Raw genomic sequence first — 19,592 nt, 5'->3', positions numbered from 1 at the left:
ATTGCCAGTGCACCCTTTTGGGATTGGTGTTTGTTTTGCAGAACTTGAGTATCAACAGGGAAGCACCTGCCCCTCATAAATGTAAAATAAAAATGGCCTTTGTAGCTATTGCCCTGTGAATTTCCGAAAGTTATAATTTATGAATTGATCACTGAAAGCTGTAGGTTACAAATACAGATCGCTTGGAGATGTTAGCAGCAACGTTGCTGGGGTTAGGCCCCCTGGACAAATTGTGACTGACCTTGAGCAAGTGGTTTTGTCCTTGTGCTTCACTTTGCTTTCAAGTAGGGACTATGCCAAATATAAAATCATATTTAGGGAATTGGAGGTTACCAATGCCACCTGGCTATAAAGGTGTTTGTTTGCTTCACTGTTGCTAACTAGCTTCCATTGCAAAATCTGCAACCCAAGCTATACATTAATATGTTTTTTAAGATGGTGAACTAAAGGTTACTTGACAGCTTTGTGTGCACCTGGACTGATTTCTTGTTGTCCAATCTGTTATTGGTCCTTTGAGCTATTGGCATTGTAAATGGCAATGCCTTTCATAAAAAAAAAAATGATAGGTATTTTCATTTACAATACCAATAGTTCAATCTTTTGCAAAAGCAATACCTATTGTATTGCAGAACGCTGTGTCTGTGTAGAGGGCGTTGCATTCATTATTAAAGTTAAAAAAAGAGCATAGTGTCCCTGAAGTGGGGTCCGTGCTAATTGCTAAAGTAAATAAATAATTAAACCAGGCGTGTTGTCCCTGAAACAGGCGTGTTGTCCCTGAAACAGGCACCACGCTTAACATCACACTAAAAAATAAATTAAAGCCAATGACCAATTTGGACGGAGAGTGAGCGGGGCTGCTAGTGCAAACCCTAACACAGCATGCCTTGCAGAGTGTGCAGCGCATGCGCACTGCCACTAGGTTCAACCTAAACCAGAACTATACTCTCCATTTAGGACACTCTTGCACTTGCCCAAAGTGCCAGTCACTCGGGAGGTTGCATTCCAGGATCTGCTCCGCAAACAAAACCGGAGTGTGTGGGGAAACCTCTACCAAGCAGGACAATTTAAAAGCCGGCAGGAATTACTGCTTGGAGAGGGGGACCACGCCTTTCGAGGTCTTTCTTTATATTAGACTCCGCCACGAGATCCGTGGAAGAAGGAACCAGGAAGAAGAGCCTGTGGACCCTCAGCTCATGCGGTTAGATAACATGCTGTTAGCAGAGGGTGTGGCTGGGCCAGAGAAAGGCGGAGGGTCGGCAGCTGCAGCGGCTGCTGCTGCCGCAGCCTCTGGCGGTGTGTCTCCCGACAACTCTATTGAGCACTCGGACTACAGGAATAAACTATCACAGATCCGGCAGATCTACCACTCAGAACTGGAGAAATACGAACAGGTAAGTCTAGTTGTGGAAAAGACATGGCTGGTGTGGTCGGATGGAAGAGCTCTGTTAAGACTTGTATAACTTAGTAGGATTACAGGGGAAATGAGGTTTATTAGAGAAACAAATATCGTTAGTGACCAACAGAGCTGAACACATGAATCAAACAAGACGGAGGGAAGAGAGGGGAGAGGGGAGGGGGGAGGAGAAATGCGACACGGCGGGAAGGGGCAGGCAGGATGACTCAGGGGAGGGGGCGGAGCGGGGCAGAGCGGCATGTGGGTGTAAACAAGCCGGGCCTTTGAAGTGAAGCTAAGCTTCACTTCAAAGGTGTCGGAGGAATGCGGGCGGCTGTGCACGCGCTTTTAAGCTCAATGCACATGCGCATTGAGCTTAAAAGTCACGGGCACTGCAAGGAATCGCCACGATTCCTTGCAAGTTAGATAAAGTGTGGATGAGCCCCTATAGTCTCGCTTGCTCGATGCGCATCGACAGGCGAGACCTAAAAACATGAGCCCTCTTAAGGGAATAATTGGTGGGCGTTCACTGACAGCATAAAAAAACATAAAGTGCTGCACAGGATTTGCATTGTAGTTATAACTTCTGGATTTTTTTTTAACAGTCATAAATGAATTACCCTTCACAGCTGGCACTATTGCTACATCAGTAAGGATCAACATAATTCTCATCCCTGACCGCTGTTCATTTTGACCACTTTTTTCAGAGTTCACAGTTTTCCAGGCGTTTGTGCATTATTAGCTCATTCTGTTCAGTGTTTTAAAATGTACTTATAGTCACATAAGTAGCAAAATGACAGAAAACCATACATTGGAGGTACACAAAAGTGGACTCAGAAAATTCTTTTTTGGTCCATAGAGGTACTGAGCTGTGCTGGAAAACTGAAAGTATAAGAAGAAATATGAAGTCGGGAATAGAAAAAGCAAAAGTTGTTGAGCGAGAGAAAAGTGTGGCAGTGAGTTGAAGGTAGTGGGGTCAAGATTCATAGCGATTTAGAGCAGTTACTAGTATACCTTGGGCGACCCAGGCAGGATGCCAATGTGCAGACCCTAGGTATTGTGAACTCGAGCTGTGTAGAAGTGCTTGTGATTGGCCTGCTTTTGTTTACATGTAAGATTGTGAGGGAAGAGTATGTGGAAGGTAAAATACCCTCTAGTGTTACATGGTAAATTGGTAGGATTGTGATGAATTTAGCCCTAAAAGATCTAATTTAGTTCAGTTCTTCCCTGGAGCAAGAGGTAGCTGTGTGGAAAGAGAATAGGTTTTGTTGTGTGAGACGTAGTGTATAGGAATGTGAAAGAAAGGATGGTACGGGGAGCTACAGAAACAAGATTAAAAGCAAGGCTTGCTGTTTTCTGATGTTAATCATCTTTGCAGGTAAATACGGATGACAAAACATCTATTTCCTGTCTTTATTTGTTTTTAAATATGGATTAAAACGGAAATAGTTTTTTTGGAGCAATTCTTAATGCTGTGAGTCATGTCATTCAGGCCAGTAGCTATGTGGATTTACAGGTAAATTTGTTAAAATAGGCAGAGTTTACTATTGGGGGCTAAGGGGCTTAAGAAGTGCGTAAAGTTGATACTAAAATGTGCATATTTTCATGTGTATTGATTTATAAACCTATGGGTATTCATGTCATTGAAACCAATCCTAGTATGAATGTACATTTATCGATTAAATAAAAGCGTCAAAGCACTAATTTAAGATTAATTTTTTTCTGAAAGTCCAACATAAATGTGGATAAGCACAGGCAAAATGTGAAAAAATAAATGTGGATAAATACAGCTAGAAATACAAAATACCATAAAACTGGAAGCCCTAATCTAAAGAGTTTTATGTATATTTTCAAAACACAAGGGGACCCAAGTAGTCTGGCAGGGGCCGTGGGTACAAGTAATTATACAGTAACAATGGTCCCTTAAACCATACTAAACACAGATACAATGTCCCACTTCTTAGGGTTTCTTTTTTATGTAAATAAAATTACAGCTTCCCATTGGGATCTATATAACATCGATATAATTGCATCTCTGTGTTGTTTATTGTTTTTGACTTATATTGTAAGGAATCACTGTTATTGTCTACTTCCTAATGTAAAGAGTTGGCAGAAGTGAGACAAATGTGCACATAGGACTGTGACGATCACAATACTAGTTCGTGCACAAACACAATCAACTTTGTCATTAATCTATTGTCGTTGGTTTATACAGCACAGACCAAGTACTTCTTGACATGATCACAGATGCATAATGCAGATACAATCAAAGACAGTGGATGAAAGCTGCTTTACAACACAAAATACACTGTTACATTAAGATTTAAACGGCTTCATGAAGTGCTTACTAGAGACAGATAATCTTATCTGTAAGATTATTTATGACCTTTGTAATTACATTGGTCACATTAAGAGTGAGGTCATGAGGATTGCATCTAGTGTGCAAGTTATGGTTTGCTTATCTGTTGTGCAGTTCTACCCATAGCATGGAAATTTAAGTTGTTTTTGTTTTGAATTCGAAATCATATCTCTACTTTAGCTGTGTTTTTGTCATTGAATATATTTGATACAGACACCAAAGGTGCAGGCTGTACATGAAGACACACATTTTGTTCCTGGTGGGAGATTTGTCTTTGGATGGTAGTTTGTCTAATGGGATTGCGTGGTGGTTACTCCAAGGAGATCTACATCGTTTACAGCTGTATATTAGCCACTGTATTATAAATATGGCATAAACCGATGCTCCGAGGTGAGTGTGGGTCCAAAGACACATAGATGAAATTAAATGAAATGAAATGGAAAGTGAGTCTTAAGTAGCGCGACTGTCACTCCTAACGGAGTCTTCTGGCGCTGTAAATGACAAGGATCAGTTGTATAGAATAAGAACTAGATTAGGTCTAGGTAGCATGCATCGGATATTACAAAGATCCATGTCTTTAATGGCTTTCTACACAGCCCCTCCTTTTCCATTACTCTAAGTTCCTTTGGCTTACAGTTCCAGGCCTTTGCTCCCAGTACAGTGGCTGATTTCCCACCTCTAGTTACTAATTTGAAGCCCGGCACTTTGAGCAAGCTTGCAGAAACTAGATCTTAATGTTCTTGCAGTAGTATATGGCTTGAATATTGCTGTAAGATATATCGGGCCCAAATGATGGTGTGCTCTAAAAGTTGTCAGTAGTAGTTTAAACTGAATTCTTTTATGGACTGGGAGCCAGTGAAGGTTCTTTAGGGCAGCCGAAGCCGCCGCCCTACGCGGAAGCCCTAGAACCAGTCTAGCTGCAGCGTGCTGGGCTACCTGTAGTCTCCTCGGGATGGTTTTATTAATTCCTTCGAGGAGGCTATTACAGTAGTCCAGCCGTGATAGTGTAAGAGCCGCAGCCACTGTTTTCTTAGTGGCCAACGGAATCAGATTGAAGAACTTTCTCAAGGTTTTTATAAGTCCGAAACAGGTCCCGGTTGTCTTCAGGACATGGGGTTTAAAGGAAAGGGAAGAATCAAACCAAACTCCCAGATTTCTTGCAACCTCCACCGTTGATGGGGGGGCTGTAGTATTATCTGGCCACCAGTCCTTTGGTTGAAAAAAGATGTTTTTACCGATAGGTAGAATTTCTGTTTTGGCAGTGTTACAGCAGAGATGATTATCTTTCATCCATTTTATAACCGCTGTGAAACAAGATTTAAAATCTTCTTCGTCATTGGTAGAATTCTTATCCAGTGACAGAATCCACTGAGTATCATCGGCGTATGATGTGATTTCGATCCTATAGGTCGAAATCACTGAGATAAGAAGGGCCATATATATATATATTAAATAAAAGTTGACTAAGTGAAGCCCCCTGTGGTACACCAGTAGAAATGGTATGTGCTGGTGAAAGAAAAGATCCCAACAAAATCACCTGCTTCCTATTTGACAGGAAAGATGTAATCCATGCCAATGCGGAATCGGATACACCACAAGATCTCAATCTTGATAGCAGGATGGTGTGTGAGATGGAATAAAATGCCACAGACAAGTCTAAAAGGATCAAGACTGCCTTCTTGCCATTGTCCGTTATGAATTTAATGGTGTCCGATATCTCGAGTAATGCAGACTCAGTCGAATGTTTTGGTCGGAAACCGGATTAGCAGAAGTAGAAAATCTGTGTTGACTCCGAGTAACTAGAGAGTTCTTTATATACTATTCTCTCTGTAATCTTACTTAAGATTGCTAATACGGATATGGGCCTGTAATTAGAGAGATTAGAGGAACAGATGTTTGGTTTATTCTTCAATGGCTTCACTGTGGCAAATTTCTATTCATCCGGTACAATACTGGTAGAAAGTGATGTGTTCACAATCTTATTGATCACCAGATTCACAATATCGATGATATGATGTAGTAAAATCGGGGGACATGCCTCCAGTAGAGAGCCCGATTTACAGGACAGTATCGCCTCCTTGGTCTGGGAAAGCGTGGCCATTTGAAAGGCTTGGAGGCCAGACCTGTCATCTCTATTTTCTGACAGCTGTCCCTCAGTGAGCTCCGAGTGATTGTGAATCTCGAAGTTCTTTTAAATGGCCTTGATCTTATCTTCAAAGTATACTGCGATTTCATTACAAAACTTCTGAGAGGGGGGGATTTCTACGCGTAAACCTTTGGGATCTGTGAAAGATTTTACAATTGTGAAAATTTCTTCTTGGTTATGCTTTGCCAGAGTTATTTTGTTCTGAAAATATTCTTTTTTGCTAATTCAATGGCTGAATTGTATCGTTTCCTAAAAATGTTAAAAATCTGTAGATTGAGTACATCCATATCCCTTTCTCCATCTGCGTTCTAACTGTTTAGACTGCAGATGAAGTTCCTCCAGTTCTTTTGAGAACCAAGGGTCGTTATGAATTTTCTTTTTACTCAATCAGACCGTGCGCTCAGTTGTTGCTAATTCTTCGCCTATAGACAAGATCCAACTGTGGAAACGGCGAGAATCCTCTCCCGTAAGTATTGGAACCTTGTCTTGGGCGATTGAGGGCAAAGAAGGATTAATGAGTAGGCGATGCCATTCCCTCCTTTGTGTCCCTACATCATTCTTCCTTGATGAAGTTTTAGACCTCTTGAGTTAGTGATGAATGATTTGTTGATATGAAGGTCAGTCCTGTCAATCAAAGTACTGATGTTTGCACAAATTTGTATGTTGGGTTGGATTATTCATGTAGGATAAGACTGATGAAATATACTAAGTATTCCATATAAAATGTTTTCTATATACATTAGTAGCAAGATATGATACATGCAGAGTTAAGCTGCATCTGTTCGAGTAGTGAGTTTGATTGATGGAGCCCGTATATACAATAAGGAAGCTGCTTACTTTCTTGTTGGTGCAATTCCTGTGAACAGTCTTATATCCTGGTGGAATGGCTTCATTTACTACTAAGCATGTCGTCATTTCCAAATATGTTTCTAATAATGTTGTCAATGATTAGGCAGTGGAAATTTCCTCTATTGAGGGAGATTGCTCGCTTTGATGATGTGGCATCTCTGTGCTTTTCTTCAGAGATACTAACGTAAAAAGTCATTTTAGGTTTCACCTGCACAGCGCTTGTGCAGTGCTTGTGAAATCTATTGTATTCAATATAAATCTTAAAATGGGCTCACATCCCGCCCCCTCGCTTCCATGGCCTTTCATTGGTTCCTGTGCTTGCCACTTACTTTTCCTGTATTTCTATTGGCAGTAGAATATTTTCCTGCATATTCCAATGCTTGTTCCTCGTCTGCGTCTCTTATCATCCTCTTTGATGGAACCATTTTTTCAAAAGGTGTGCCTTTTTCTGCTTTTTCATCTTGCATGATACTTTAAGTTAGCAGATTTACGTAGACCAATTTATCACCCAGAGAAATTAAGGGATTTGCCAAGAATCACAGAATGTAGCGCCATCCAGGCTCAAACCAGGATTCCCAGCTCTCGAGCCAGCAGCTCTGGCTGCTGCACTACATCCTCTCCTTTCCTGTGATACTTGTTTAATGTTTTGCCTGCACACCGCTTAATCTTCCCTGTTAACAGTGAGTGGTTTGACTGTGTCACTGTGCGCTTTCTTCTTGTTTTCCCTTCTTCCCACTCTGTTGTGGGAATCAACTTCAAGTATCAATGAAAGCAATCTGCACCTTCTATGACACAAACAAAATGTTAAGTATATTAGAATGATGCAGTCTCAAATGATGGGAGAGAAAGGTCCATTGTATCTTGTCTGTCTTCAGCTGGGGCAGAACTGGTGTTTGCCTCTAGAAATGGTGTGTTATGTTTTGCTCTCCATTGTCTATGTTAAATCCCCGTGACCCAACCAGTTTCTTTCAAATGCGGAAGGAAGGCTCTGCGGGAAGCGTCCAGTGAATACTATTGCTCTAGCCGCCCTCTAGTGCTACCATGGCAGCTCAATAAACAGGCCATTGAGGAGCAATAGTCATTGCAAGTCCACTGTGTGATCCATGCCCATGCGCCGATGTGTTTGTGCTCCCAACCTCACTCCACAGAAGGAGCCTGGGGCCTCATTAGTTTACCGGGGCAACAACTACTCTCCGCCTAGAGCAGCAGGCACAGGTTGGGATTCACTTCCTTGTCCCTTCGTGGGAATAAACTTCAAGTTTCAACAAAAGCAATTCACACCTTTTATGACACAAACAATAAGTTGTTTCCAGTGTTTGACTGGCATTAACCACATGTTCCATTTTTTTGTCTTATTTGTTTTTATTTAACCGTTCTCCGATTTCATTACAAACAGTGGCACAGTTTTTAAGTTATGTCGAAAATTAAAAGTGCATTTTGTCTACCAAACGCTCTGACTTTAAGCGTCTCTTGACAGCAAGGTCAGACTTGTGGGACGGAGAACATGCTTTTGTTTCCAACCAGATGCAGCCGTAACTCTTTAGGCTAACTTCCAGATGTGCGTTCATGATGTAAAAGACATATATAGAGGAATACCCATAGTTAGTGCTTATAGGAGTTATTTATGTTCAATTAGTAGTTGATCGGTATGGTTAGATAAAGATGAAGTACCAAAAGACACGTTGAATTGGCGTAAAATCTCATATATCATTTACATGACATATTTTACGTTTTTGGAAATAATTATTTTTCTTCAGTTTGGGTAAGTATAAAAGATACATTTCTTGTGTTTAATAAACACTCTGTATGTTTTACAAATATGTAAATTTCCTCTTGTGATTGGGCTTGTCTTGTTCCTAGGAATAGGTTGGTTTATCTTAGAGGGAATTAGTTTTTGGAGAGGTATGGTTGTGGGATTGGTAATTTTCCTATGCCCTCAATGATTTAGTGATTAGTCTAGTTGTTTTTTGTATTGTCTACTCAATAGTGGAATAATCTCGATAATGTCCCATAGCATGTATTGAATAGCAGTTATTTTTTTCAATTTGTCTGGAAGTTTGTGATAAATTCGGACAGTCTGATGTCATGTTGTTCTATATTTTGGGATCTGATCTTGGGTAAACTTGCATATTATTTTGTGTGTGTTTGAACTTGGGGATTTCAAGTGTCAACTTTTAAATACTAGCTTGGTATAAGGCTCTGTGTTTTAGCCTGTTTTGGTCTCAGAAAGCAGCTGGTTTAAATCAGCAGCCAGCCCAAGAATTCGAGCACCACTGTTATATAGTCAAACCTTTAGATGCTAGTGAATACATTTGTGCTGTTGCTGGGATTCTGCACAAATACAGAACTATGTGCAGGAAATGGGACCTTGGTGTACAGGGACGGAGTTCTCCTAACACCGTAGTACCCACAAACCCAGGACTGACTAGCTATAGTACCCCACCTGCTCTCCTACTCACTCACTCACAGAGAAACAAATGATTAGGCACCCCAGGACACAACACTCCCAGATCTCCTCAGGAATCGCAGTAACAAGACACACCTTTTCGCTCAGTCTCTTGTACTCGTCCACAATAAGATCTGACGGAGACACGAAAAAGTTAAAAATATTTAAACTAACGTGCACTGACACGCAGTATACATGCCACAAAAATCAGGAAAACGCATAATACATATATTGTCAGCATAGCAGTCAGTTCATATATCATGATGGGAGATGTCATCATAACAAGAGAATGGAGAAAGGACCATAGTGCCTAAACTCCCTCCCCTTGCTTACAAGAAGTATTGTTATAAAAAAAAAAGATCTCTGGGCTTTGACAGCAGACCTCATACCTTAGCCTATAGATGGTAGCTCTACATCATGGGTGCTCTTCTCGTTCGAAAGGTCCCTCTCCCCTCTCCAAGTGTGTTTCACCTATTCGTGCACCTCACTAAAAACCAAGGTACGCTGTCCAAACAACAGCTGCATCTGTATGTTTTGTCTAAGGGCTGTCAGACTGGCCAGAACAGAATAACAACGGTCATTATTGTTCGACCTTGCACATAATGTTCAGTCAAAATCCCAGGACTATGCAGAGAGCGAACACAGCGATGAGTTCTAATGTGAAAGCAGTCTTTGAAAATATTGCTAAAAATAAAGACGCGTAGTAACGTGTGCAAAATAGCAGGCAATCTGCAATGTGCTCTTGCTAAGTTAGTGAAAAACGACAAAGTCCCTATGGGCCACATGACAGTGCTTAGGCATACCTTTCAGTGGAGGTAGGATGGCTTTAGCAAGTTACATGGTCAAGACTATTCCCCAATCGATTCTTGATGGAATCAGGAATTGTATTAATGTAAAGAAATCTTGCTCTGATAACCGGTATTTGACACAGGCGTTAGTGCTTTGGTTAATAGTGGCATTAATAATAATTGGGTGTCCCAGTATCTCACAGAACCTGGGGAATTAACCGTATACAACAACAGGATGTTCTTTTGAGAAATGCACACAATCCTGATATACTAGGAAGAGCCAATCAAGCCTTATCCCAAAGACGCAGGACAATTATACAACATACATATATGCATGTATGTATATGTACACACTTTCTGTTGAGTGTCGAAACGTCGACTGTAGGAACAGGTGTTCCGTCTTAATGTCTTACATGCCTACACCTAAGGAATAAGAAAATGTTTGAACATTTCTTCTAGTGATGAACTGATGCCCAACAGAGTATTTTCTCAGTTTGTTTGTGCTATGTCAGGTGTCCTGTTTATTGCATTATGTCTTGTGTAATGCACCCTTTGTATAGCACTTATATATGTTATTATGTATGTTGTATAAAAGTTGTTTATTTGACTTATGTGTTCCTTCATGATATATGAATACTAATATACTGCGCATGGTGTTATATATTTTTTTTGTGTCCGCTTCATTATTTCATCATAGATAGTGAATCATTGATTCGCTCTTCCTTGTATATCAGGGTAAATTTAATTTTCCAAAAGAAAGTGCACATTTCTCGACAGAAATTGTTGTTGTATATTGGTCAATAGTGCAGCACTTCACCAGCTGGGATCCTAATACTGCCAGTGTCACCTTTTTCCCTGTTCATGCATGTTTTCCTTCAGCCACATGGGTCCGCAGACACACATCGCAACATTTTATCCGTCACCTATGTCATGCATTCTTAATATAGTGATTCCAGAAGTGCATTGCTGCACCTTGTCTAGACATAAAGCACAGGATTTAAATTTGTTGCTGACTTCAGGCCAGCCTATGAAGCCAACATACAGGCTAATGTTTTAAAAACAGAATACTTTTGTTGGCTCATTAGGTCTCGCGGCTAGCGTTGCAGTGCAAGACCTCTTGTACAGTCTTCAGAAAGCTGACCACATGCTTGTGCGCTTTCACCGGCTGCAATTGGCTTTAGCGTGGCTTTCGCCAGCACGCAATTGGGCAACGGCGGGCGCATGTCCCACCCAAAGTCGGGCGCATGTCCCGCCTTTGCTCTGCCCATTTCCCATCAGTGTCTATTACGCACAGCAGGAGCGGCACAGACAACAGACTCCCTCGCCCCTCTGTGGTGCGCGTGCACCACTTGTTTCGATTCCCGCCCCCGCTCCTCTGTGGTGCGCGCGCACCTCTGGTTTCAGTTTGTGTTGTGTTCGGATTGCTTATTTTTATTACCGTGTGCCACCGTTTATTTAATCAACACGGCGCGCACGCATGATAACCTTTCTCGCTGGGATCCTGTCTGCACTAAGGGAATTTTCTGTTTCCGCTGCCCATGACCAGGGAAAGTCAACAAGATCTTTTGAAAATAATTTCCCTGACGCATTTAAGCAAGGCGATCAGCCTGAGTTTCATTGATATCAGATGGATCAAACTGTATTACTACCTTGTTATTACATGTGTCTGGGGGGCCCTCTCAGTCGTATCCCCGGCCAGGTCTGCTCTCCCATTCCAGTTCCACTCTCACCTTCTTGGCAGGTCCGGGGTTCTCGTGGATCGGATATCCTCCCTGCAGCCAGCCAGCCCAGGCACACCACTCCTCTGAGCAGGCTCTGCCGAGCACAGGCATGATGCCAGTGGGTCCGAACCTGAGCCACTTCGTACAAGCCTCAGTCTCACCTCTGTGACCTCCTAGGCTCTCGAATGTGAGGTAGGTCATCCTGGGGCCACCTGAGACCGGGCCCGTCTTGCCAGGGCCTCCCTGTACACCCACATTATTAGCAATGCCAATAACTCAAACTTTAATAATGCAAAACCTACTGCATTGCAAATGCTTTTTTTTTTTTGGGTCGTCCAAATTCTTTAATTTAATGTCCATGTGTCAGCATGCGTTATTTAGGTTTTGCATGCACAGCTCTTGCTTGGTTTTTCCTCTGTCCTTTAACTACTCTCCCCATAGGTGCACCCATTTCAAGCATACCTGTCTGGGGGGATCTTTTTCTTCTTTCTTTGTCCTCTGCCCTTTACCCAATCTCCCCAGTTTATAGTACCAGCACAATATATTGCCTTTCTCAATAAACAAGTCATAACACTTTCATGGAGTTTCAGTAACTTATCTTGCACAACTGCTCACCAAGCTGCAACTTACAGCAAAAAAACAGCTTATCGTTAATCATATAGGCAAAACCTAATGCATATACGAATACCAAAATATGTAACCTGTTTGGTTATATTCAATATCACATACATTCAAATGAATGTGCCAGAAGCAGTGGTCGAAGTGGGTGGGATCAGAAGGGCACTGCGTACCCCTACTTTTTAAAAACCGTCCCCAACTTTTCTTTAAATAGCATTTCTTTCCCCGGGTGGGGAAGTGCACCATTCCTGGAGGTACTGCAATACTTGGTTGGTGCGTGGATTGGAAAACGTTTAATATGATCTTTATCAGCTACTGTCCTTATTTTAGCTTATGAAATGTGTACCGCTTCTGTGTGTCCAGGAATGTGGTCTTTTTAAACAGTACGGCTTATTTTTTTGTAAGGATCAAAGCAATCTGCATTGAAACACTTCCCTCCCGGGCCCTGTAATCATGTAACATTTCATGCAAAAACACTCAAATCAGAATTAGTGTAAAAGCATTAAGGTAATCATGTTGTTCCTGCTCACATTTCATGTGCTTTACTTAATCTTGTATTTCCTATGAGTGTTTGTGTTTTCCATGATGTTGTTACTTTTTTTTTCATCTTATATGTTGAGTTCCTCCCATGGAACGACACATTAGATTAATTTCTATCTGTGCATGCACACCAATCATAGGAGTGCATGTGTTCCATCTCTCCACTGCTCCATATCACAGCTGAGTCCGGTGCTTGAGCTGTCACCCGGAAGTAAATACCGTAGATCTGGTCTGCTCTCTTTGCCGCTGTGCTCTCTGCCGTGGCGTTCTGCTTCTAAACAGCCCCTGAAACGGCAGTGCCATGAGTGTCCCAACTTTTATCGATGAAATGCCTTGAACTCTGCATGTGCAAGACATCGGGACATATTACAGTTTGCCTCAGTCGAAAAAGGGGTAAATCCAGGTTGCATTACATACACTACTTTCACAACTGGTGCTCCAGTACACTAGTTTCCCAACTCCATATCACAAAAACAGTTTTTTGCACCATGGTTTGATGCAAAATATATGAGCACATTTTTTTGGGTCTGGAGCAACATTTACTTAAAGTGGCCTAGAGTTTTGACAAGCATTTGGCTAGTTTAAAAAAGAATGCTATGCATATAACCATTATTCTGCATCAATAACATTTGCTAAAAGGCTTGCGTAGAGCCCTTACTGAGAGGGTAAAGTGCTGCGCACCCTAATACAAAGACTTTCTTATGCAAACTAGAGCAAAAAAATAAAATGTTTGGCCATTACAAGTTATAAAGTGTTTACAGTGCTTCGAATGTGACTCCCCCCGCCCCAGGTCAAGCATCTATTTAATGGGGGTCCGTATCTGACAACTGTCGGCAGGGTGGCCATACTTGCTGCCGTCAGACGACAGCTGCCAGGCTTTTGGACCCTCTACCCTGTGTGTGGAGAGCCTTCCAGTCTACAAAAAGAGACATGCTACTTCATACATAGAGAGAAACAGCTACATATGAGATCGACATATTTTTTGGGATTAAATCTTTTAATTATTTATTTTAGTACACGCAAACATTAACCAGTACATTAATTGCATTTATCCTTTACATACACTAGATCACGTTTAGGGGCCTATTGTGATGGCCTATTATGATTGCCCGCTAGGCAAATTAGGATGCACCCGCCAAACTGGCGGGTGCATCTTCAACTTTAACATTGCGGCGGGCGGTGCTTGAAGCAGCACCCGCTGCAATGGTAAAGCCCATTTTGTGCATTGCCATGCACAACGTGACCGGCACCGTGCGGTGCCTGCTGCCATGTGCATGGCATGTACCCCCCAGTGCAGCCACCCACAACCACCCCAGGGCCCACAATGGGCCCCCACGTTGAATTCACGCATGCCTCTCCATGGCGGAGTCTCCGCCATGGAAAGGCATGCATCCTAATATGGATGGCGGTGCCTGCAAGGCACCATATTGAGTCCCTTTTCCGCCTAGCCAGCAATCCGAGTGGCGGACGGCCTTTCCGTCCACTGCGGTGCCCCTCGCCATGCTAATATGGCGGGGGGTGAACCAGGGACGTTTTGCAGGCGGATCACCACCGCCAGCCCGGCGGTGGCGATCCGCCCGCCATCATAATAGGGCTCTTCGTATTCTAAATCGAGCAGAACATCAACAATTCCTAACAGAAATTATATTAACCGTACAAACAATAGGAAAAGCAATCAGTACTATTCATAGAAAGTATCTAACTGTAGCGCAACCTGCAACAGGACCTTTTGCGATTCCTTAGTCGGTGAGAAAACATTAATTTAAATTGATAAAATATATATATTTATTTACAGCACTGCTATGTCAAAAAATGTTATTACAATGTTTGGGATGCTTTTATAAGGCACCAACATCACCCGAAGGTACAGGAGCGCTTTATATTACCCTCAGTTACTTCATACAAGCACACAGGTGCTTAATTGCTTCGGCATTTAAACCTGCTCTTCACAATTTTATTTTAGGGTCCGTATTATATAGCGCCAACATCATCCGAAGGTACAGGAGCACTTTATATTACCATCAGTTACTTCATACGAGCACACAGGTACCTAATAGCTTCCGCATTTAAACCTGTGCTTCACAATTTTATTTGAAGGTCCGTTTTATATAGGGCCAACATCACCTAAAGGTACAAGAGCACTTCATCAGTTTATATTACCACCAGTTACTACAAATATATTGCCTTTTTTTAAAAACAAGCCATAACATTTTAACAGGGTTTCTTTAACTTGTATTGCACAACTGCGCACCAAGTTAAAACGTACAAATTAAAAAGGTATTATTAATCACATAAGTGAAACCTATTGTATTTACCATTCACTTCCTGAGTGGAGACATATGTGCACGTACGGATTAGCTCTACAGGAAATATGAGGGTTGCATGATCGCCCCTAGGGGTCTGTGGCTACTGTCTGCACATTTGTCTGTGGCCTGCTCTTTATGCAACTCACCAGAGAATGTTACTGGTGAGTGTCATGACGCAAGCTGGAAAGCTGCTACACATCTCTTGCCACTCACTATCATGTGCCCTCACTTTGTGTCACACCGTTATTATTTTGTGTGCTACTCAGCATATTGGCACAAGCCACCCGCCCTACCCCTGTCACTTTTGACAACATATGCAGTTCTGTGACTGATACTGTGTGCCATTTGCAACTTTAGCTCTGTGTGCCTGTTAGGATTACTATTACTAGATGGTACCTGTCACCACAGAGTACACAGTAACCTATTGCTTTCAGTTTATGAATCCATTTTTTTAAAAAATATCTTGATTTCATAATGTGACCCAAAGAGTAATCACCTGCAATGCATTACAGTAGTCAGAACTTGGAATATACAGCCTCTGGTGAAGTGAAGTATCTGGGAACACAAGTGCCAGTCAACCATGTGTGCCAGTTTCCCCCAACCCCTTTTGCTCCAGCGTGCCTATGTGAAGGCCTGTCTCCAGGCTTTTGGAATTGCAAGGGCTATTAAAAATCATATGTGGATTGTGAAGTTGAACAAGCAAGAAAAATTTAACTAGGTTTCCGTGGATCTGCCATTTTAAATACTAATAAATCCGTCCAATTTAAAGTATGCTTGAACAGCATGCACGTACCTGTCGTAGCTTTAATTTTAATGTGCACCTTGTTTCCTCAAGGTTCAGGTGTCCTCTACCTTTTAGAATTTTGCCCGCACAGCGCTTTCACTGTGATTGTGAAATCTATTGTACTCAATATAAATCTTAAAAGGGGCTTACATCCCTCCCCCGGTAATTTAATTTGGTCTTGTGGTCAAAATATTTTAAGCACCCCTTTGAAATCATGATCGAACAGTGTTTAGCTTGTGCGCAAGAAGTGCTTTTTGTACTTTAGTGTATTTAAGCTTTTTGTAACAATCGATACACTTGTCATGAAACGGTTACTGCGAAATGACGTCTACTTATTCAGACTTGTAGAGAAATTGTCCAGTCCTATGTGCCCTGAAGCTTTAAGCCGTGCCTTGTCAGGTGTGGTGAGCGGTGCCCAGGCAGCTGCCTCTGGCTGGATTTTGGCTCTGCCTCAGAAACACAGGCTGAATCTCTATTTATATCTTTCTGTACATACTATTGACATATTGCTCACCCTTGTACAGTGTAACATCTCTCACCCTGTACACTCCCACAATTCTCATTCTGCACTTAACCGGCATCAATCACCATGAATTGAGGCACTTTCACCCTGCACTCAGACACTTATTAACCTTCATTCATGCACCACTCACCCTGCACAGAGATCCCTCACACCATTCTCTCTTCACTCATACACTGCTCCCACACCTCCTAACTTATTATATTAATCCCAGATGCAAAACATAATGCATATACCTATGCTTGTAAATGTATTGCGACTTATATAGCGCACGTATCACCCGAAGGCATCAAGGCGCTTGCCTTGGGAACTCATCCTGTCTTTTTCCCTGTGAGATAACCCCTACTGGGTATCCCCAGGGTGAAAGCCAGGCATCCCGCAGCGGGTGGGCCGCCGTAGTGGAGGTTAAGCAACTATTGCCCAGAGTTGCAGCGTGGGACCCCATGATTATAATAGGCACAGAGGCGAGAATTATCGAGTCCGTGGACATTTTGGGCTCAGGACCCTGCCGCGTCGGGAATTGAACCCTGGTCCCGGGCCAGACCTTTGCATCAGGGTCTGCCGCTCTAATCAGTGAGCCACACTCCTCCACTTGTATTGTGAGCAGGCAGTGAAGGTGAAACCACTGGACATAGAATGAAAATGAACGTGTGGTGAATGAAGATGACCGTGTAGAAGGTGAAGATCGGTATATGATAGAATTGAAAGGGCAGGGTGTGTTGGGTAATGAAGATGAGGGAAAGATGTGCGTGGTAGTCTGGGGTTCAGAACGACAGACGAGGATGAAGGAACTAGAGTTTTCGGCCATGAAGGGTGGAAAAGGAAGTGTTTATAACTGTTGTAGATCCTCCTTTGTGCACTTGTGTGATTTATCCCTGGAAGGTGTATTAGGGGGGTTTAAGGAGGAACACTGTTAATAGAACAGCGGTTCTTAACCTGAGGTCTGAACTGAGCTAACTGAACATTATGTGAGGTAGAATGATTTACTTATTTTATAAACACCCAATGAAATGTACTTAATGTTGTTGCTTTGCAAGGAAAGGCAAAGATATAGAGCAGAGAAGGGTATATCAAAGAGTAGAGTCTGTGAGGATGCCTAAAATATAGCACGCAGAGCAGAAGAACAATGGGGGAGAAGACCTCGGAGACTATTGGGCCATCTGTGAACAGGGCGGAGCTCAGAACCAGTGTGATGGGCTAATGTGAAACTGGTTGTTGAGGAACAAGTGTGGCAGGTTGAGGTTAGTATGGCAAGATGTGAGACATGCACAACGTTGTGTGTTGGCAGGGTTTAAGCTTGGTGCTTGGGAGCTCTCAGACGCTTGGAAGAATTATTGCTCCAAATAGTGAGTAACGTCGCTCCTTCCTCCTGGTTGATGATTTGTAGCTGTCACTGTTGAATTAATTTTGATGTAAACATTTCTTCATTTACCTTGCCCCTTAAAAGTTGGTGCTGTTAACTTTTTAATAAATATAATTGATCTCTTGTTGATAACCACATTCAAGTCCTGCTCTTATCTTCTAGGCACTGTTGGGTATGCTTTGCCATGGAGAGCGAAGATCGCACAGCCGAGTGGGTGAGCCCGTGCCGCTGCAGTGGCTCCACCAAATGGATCCACCAGTCTTGCCTGCAGCGTTGGCTCGATGAGAAGCAGAAGGGCAGCAGCACCGGTAGTGTGAACTGCCCGCAGTGTGGCACAGAGTATCATATAGTATTCCCCAAGCTCGGTAAGTATTCCCACCCTACAAACCTAGAGAGGGGTCTGATGTGCATGATAGCACATTGAGTGAAAGTCTAAAAAAAAATACCAGCCAACAGTGGTAGGCTTTCTATCAAGAAATCGATTGCTTGCTTGTATGACTGTTATTGGCATGGTGTGCAGGCTTCATGAGAAAGAATGACAGTTGATTTAAAAGAAAAAAACAATGTAGTCAGATGTAAGGTCCTCTGTCCTCACTGTCGTTGGTGTTTGTAAGAAACTTTGCTATCTGCTCATGTGACGTTATCACACCATAACAAACATGAATAGTGAGGACATCTTTCGGTTAGTGGGTTAGATTATGCTAGACCAGGCTTTAGTGACATATCGCAAGCTTTGGGCTGATTTGTTAGGTGGTCTAAGCCTGATCTCCCTGTCTTTGCAAGGTGGGTAAGGTTACCCAGACCTTGGGAGCATCTGACGTGCTTTGGAGATATTGCTCTATGTTTGGCATGGGTGGAATCTGATTTAGTTTGAGTTGATGGGTACTGTTGTTCTAGGCCCGGCATTTGACATGTTGTGACATGCTTTGTCAATGTCCCAGGCATTACTTGCTGCCATCTGACATATGTTTGCCTACTGGGTGAGGCACTCCCCTCTTAGCACTGGAGTATTTATTGACCAGCTTTGGGGGTGGTGATTTGAAATTATCAAAGGCAACACCTTAAGACCTCCTCTGACTTGTGAGTTGGATGGCGAGGCTGGTCCAGTTCTCTGTTTGGTGAGTACTGGTGAATTACTGGTAGGTTAGGATGTCCCACGAATATATCTCACCTACTTTAGAATGCTGGTTGAGGTTTTCCCTGGATCAGAACATTTCACATGTTCACCCATAAAGGGTTGGTGAGTGAGGCTATCTATGTCTCTAGGATTGGGAATACATTTTTGAATTTTGAAGTAGTTTGTTAGTTACCAGGCAACCTAATTTAAAGCATTCATCTCTGTTATTAACCACCTTCTCCTTTCTGGGGAGTGTGCAGACAAGGTTTGTAATTTGGAAGATATCAGATGCTTAGTTTTTGATCTCTTTTTCTATGGCTATCATTCTTGATTGATTTTGGGACAGGGAAACCGTGGGTCTTAAGCATTTTGATTATAGAACTGCGTCCATCGTGTTCTTAGTTTTGTTGTCTTTCCTTCTGAACCCTTTTCTCCCTGTGTCCAGCTGTCTTTCGTGTCCTCATAGGTTTAGTGCTTCCTGTGTTTTCCCCGTTCTTTGTCTGTTCTATTATTCCCATCTCCCTCTTGTGCTGGCTCCTTGGTGCTCTTCATTTTCTCGAAATACTGTTGCTGTACCAGTCCGCTTCTCTTTGGGATCATCCTGTGCCTGTCCCATTTTATATGAACAGGATATCTAGCCCC

General features: G+C 42.5%; 1 protein-coding gene across 3 annotated transcripts in view; it reads left to right on the top strand.

The window, feature by feature from the left end:
- LOC144792083 (E3 ubiquitin-protein ligase MARCHF5-like) overlaps positions 1 to 19,592 on the top strand; it is a 65,751-nt gene that overhangs the window by 3,650 nt on the left and 42,509 nt on the right. For all 3 annotated transcript variants that reach the window (XM_078666933.1, XM_078666935.1, XM_078666934.1), the window contains exon 2: positions 17,996 to 18,198. In XM_078666933.1, the coding sequence (XP_078523059.1) occupies positions 17,996 to 18,198 (203 nt within the window). The remainder of the gene's footprint in view (positions 1 to 17,995; positions 18,199 to 19,592) is intronic.

Source organism: Lissotriton helveticus, chromosome 11 (assembly GCF_964261635.1).
Source record: "Lissotriton helveticus chromosome 11, aLisHel1.1, whole genome shotgun sequence".
Lineage (NCBI taxonomy): Eukaryota > Metazoa > Chordata > Amphibia > Caudata > Salamandridae > Lissotriton > Lissotriton helveticus.
Note: the sequence above shows the minus strand (reverse complement) of the source record. Positions and strands in the feature narration are given on the sequence as shown.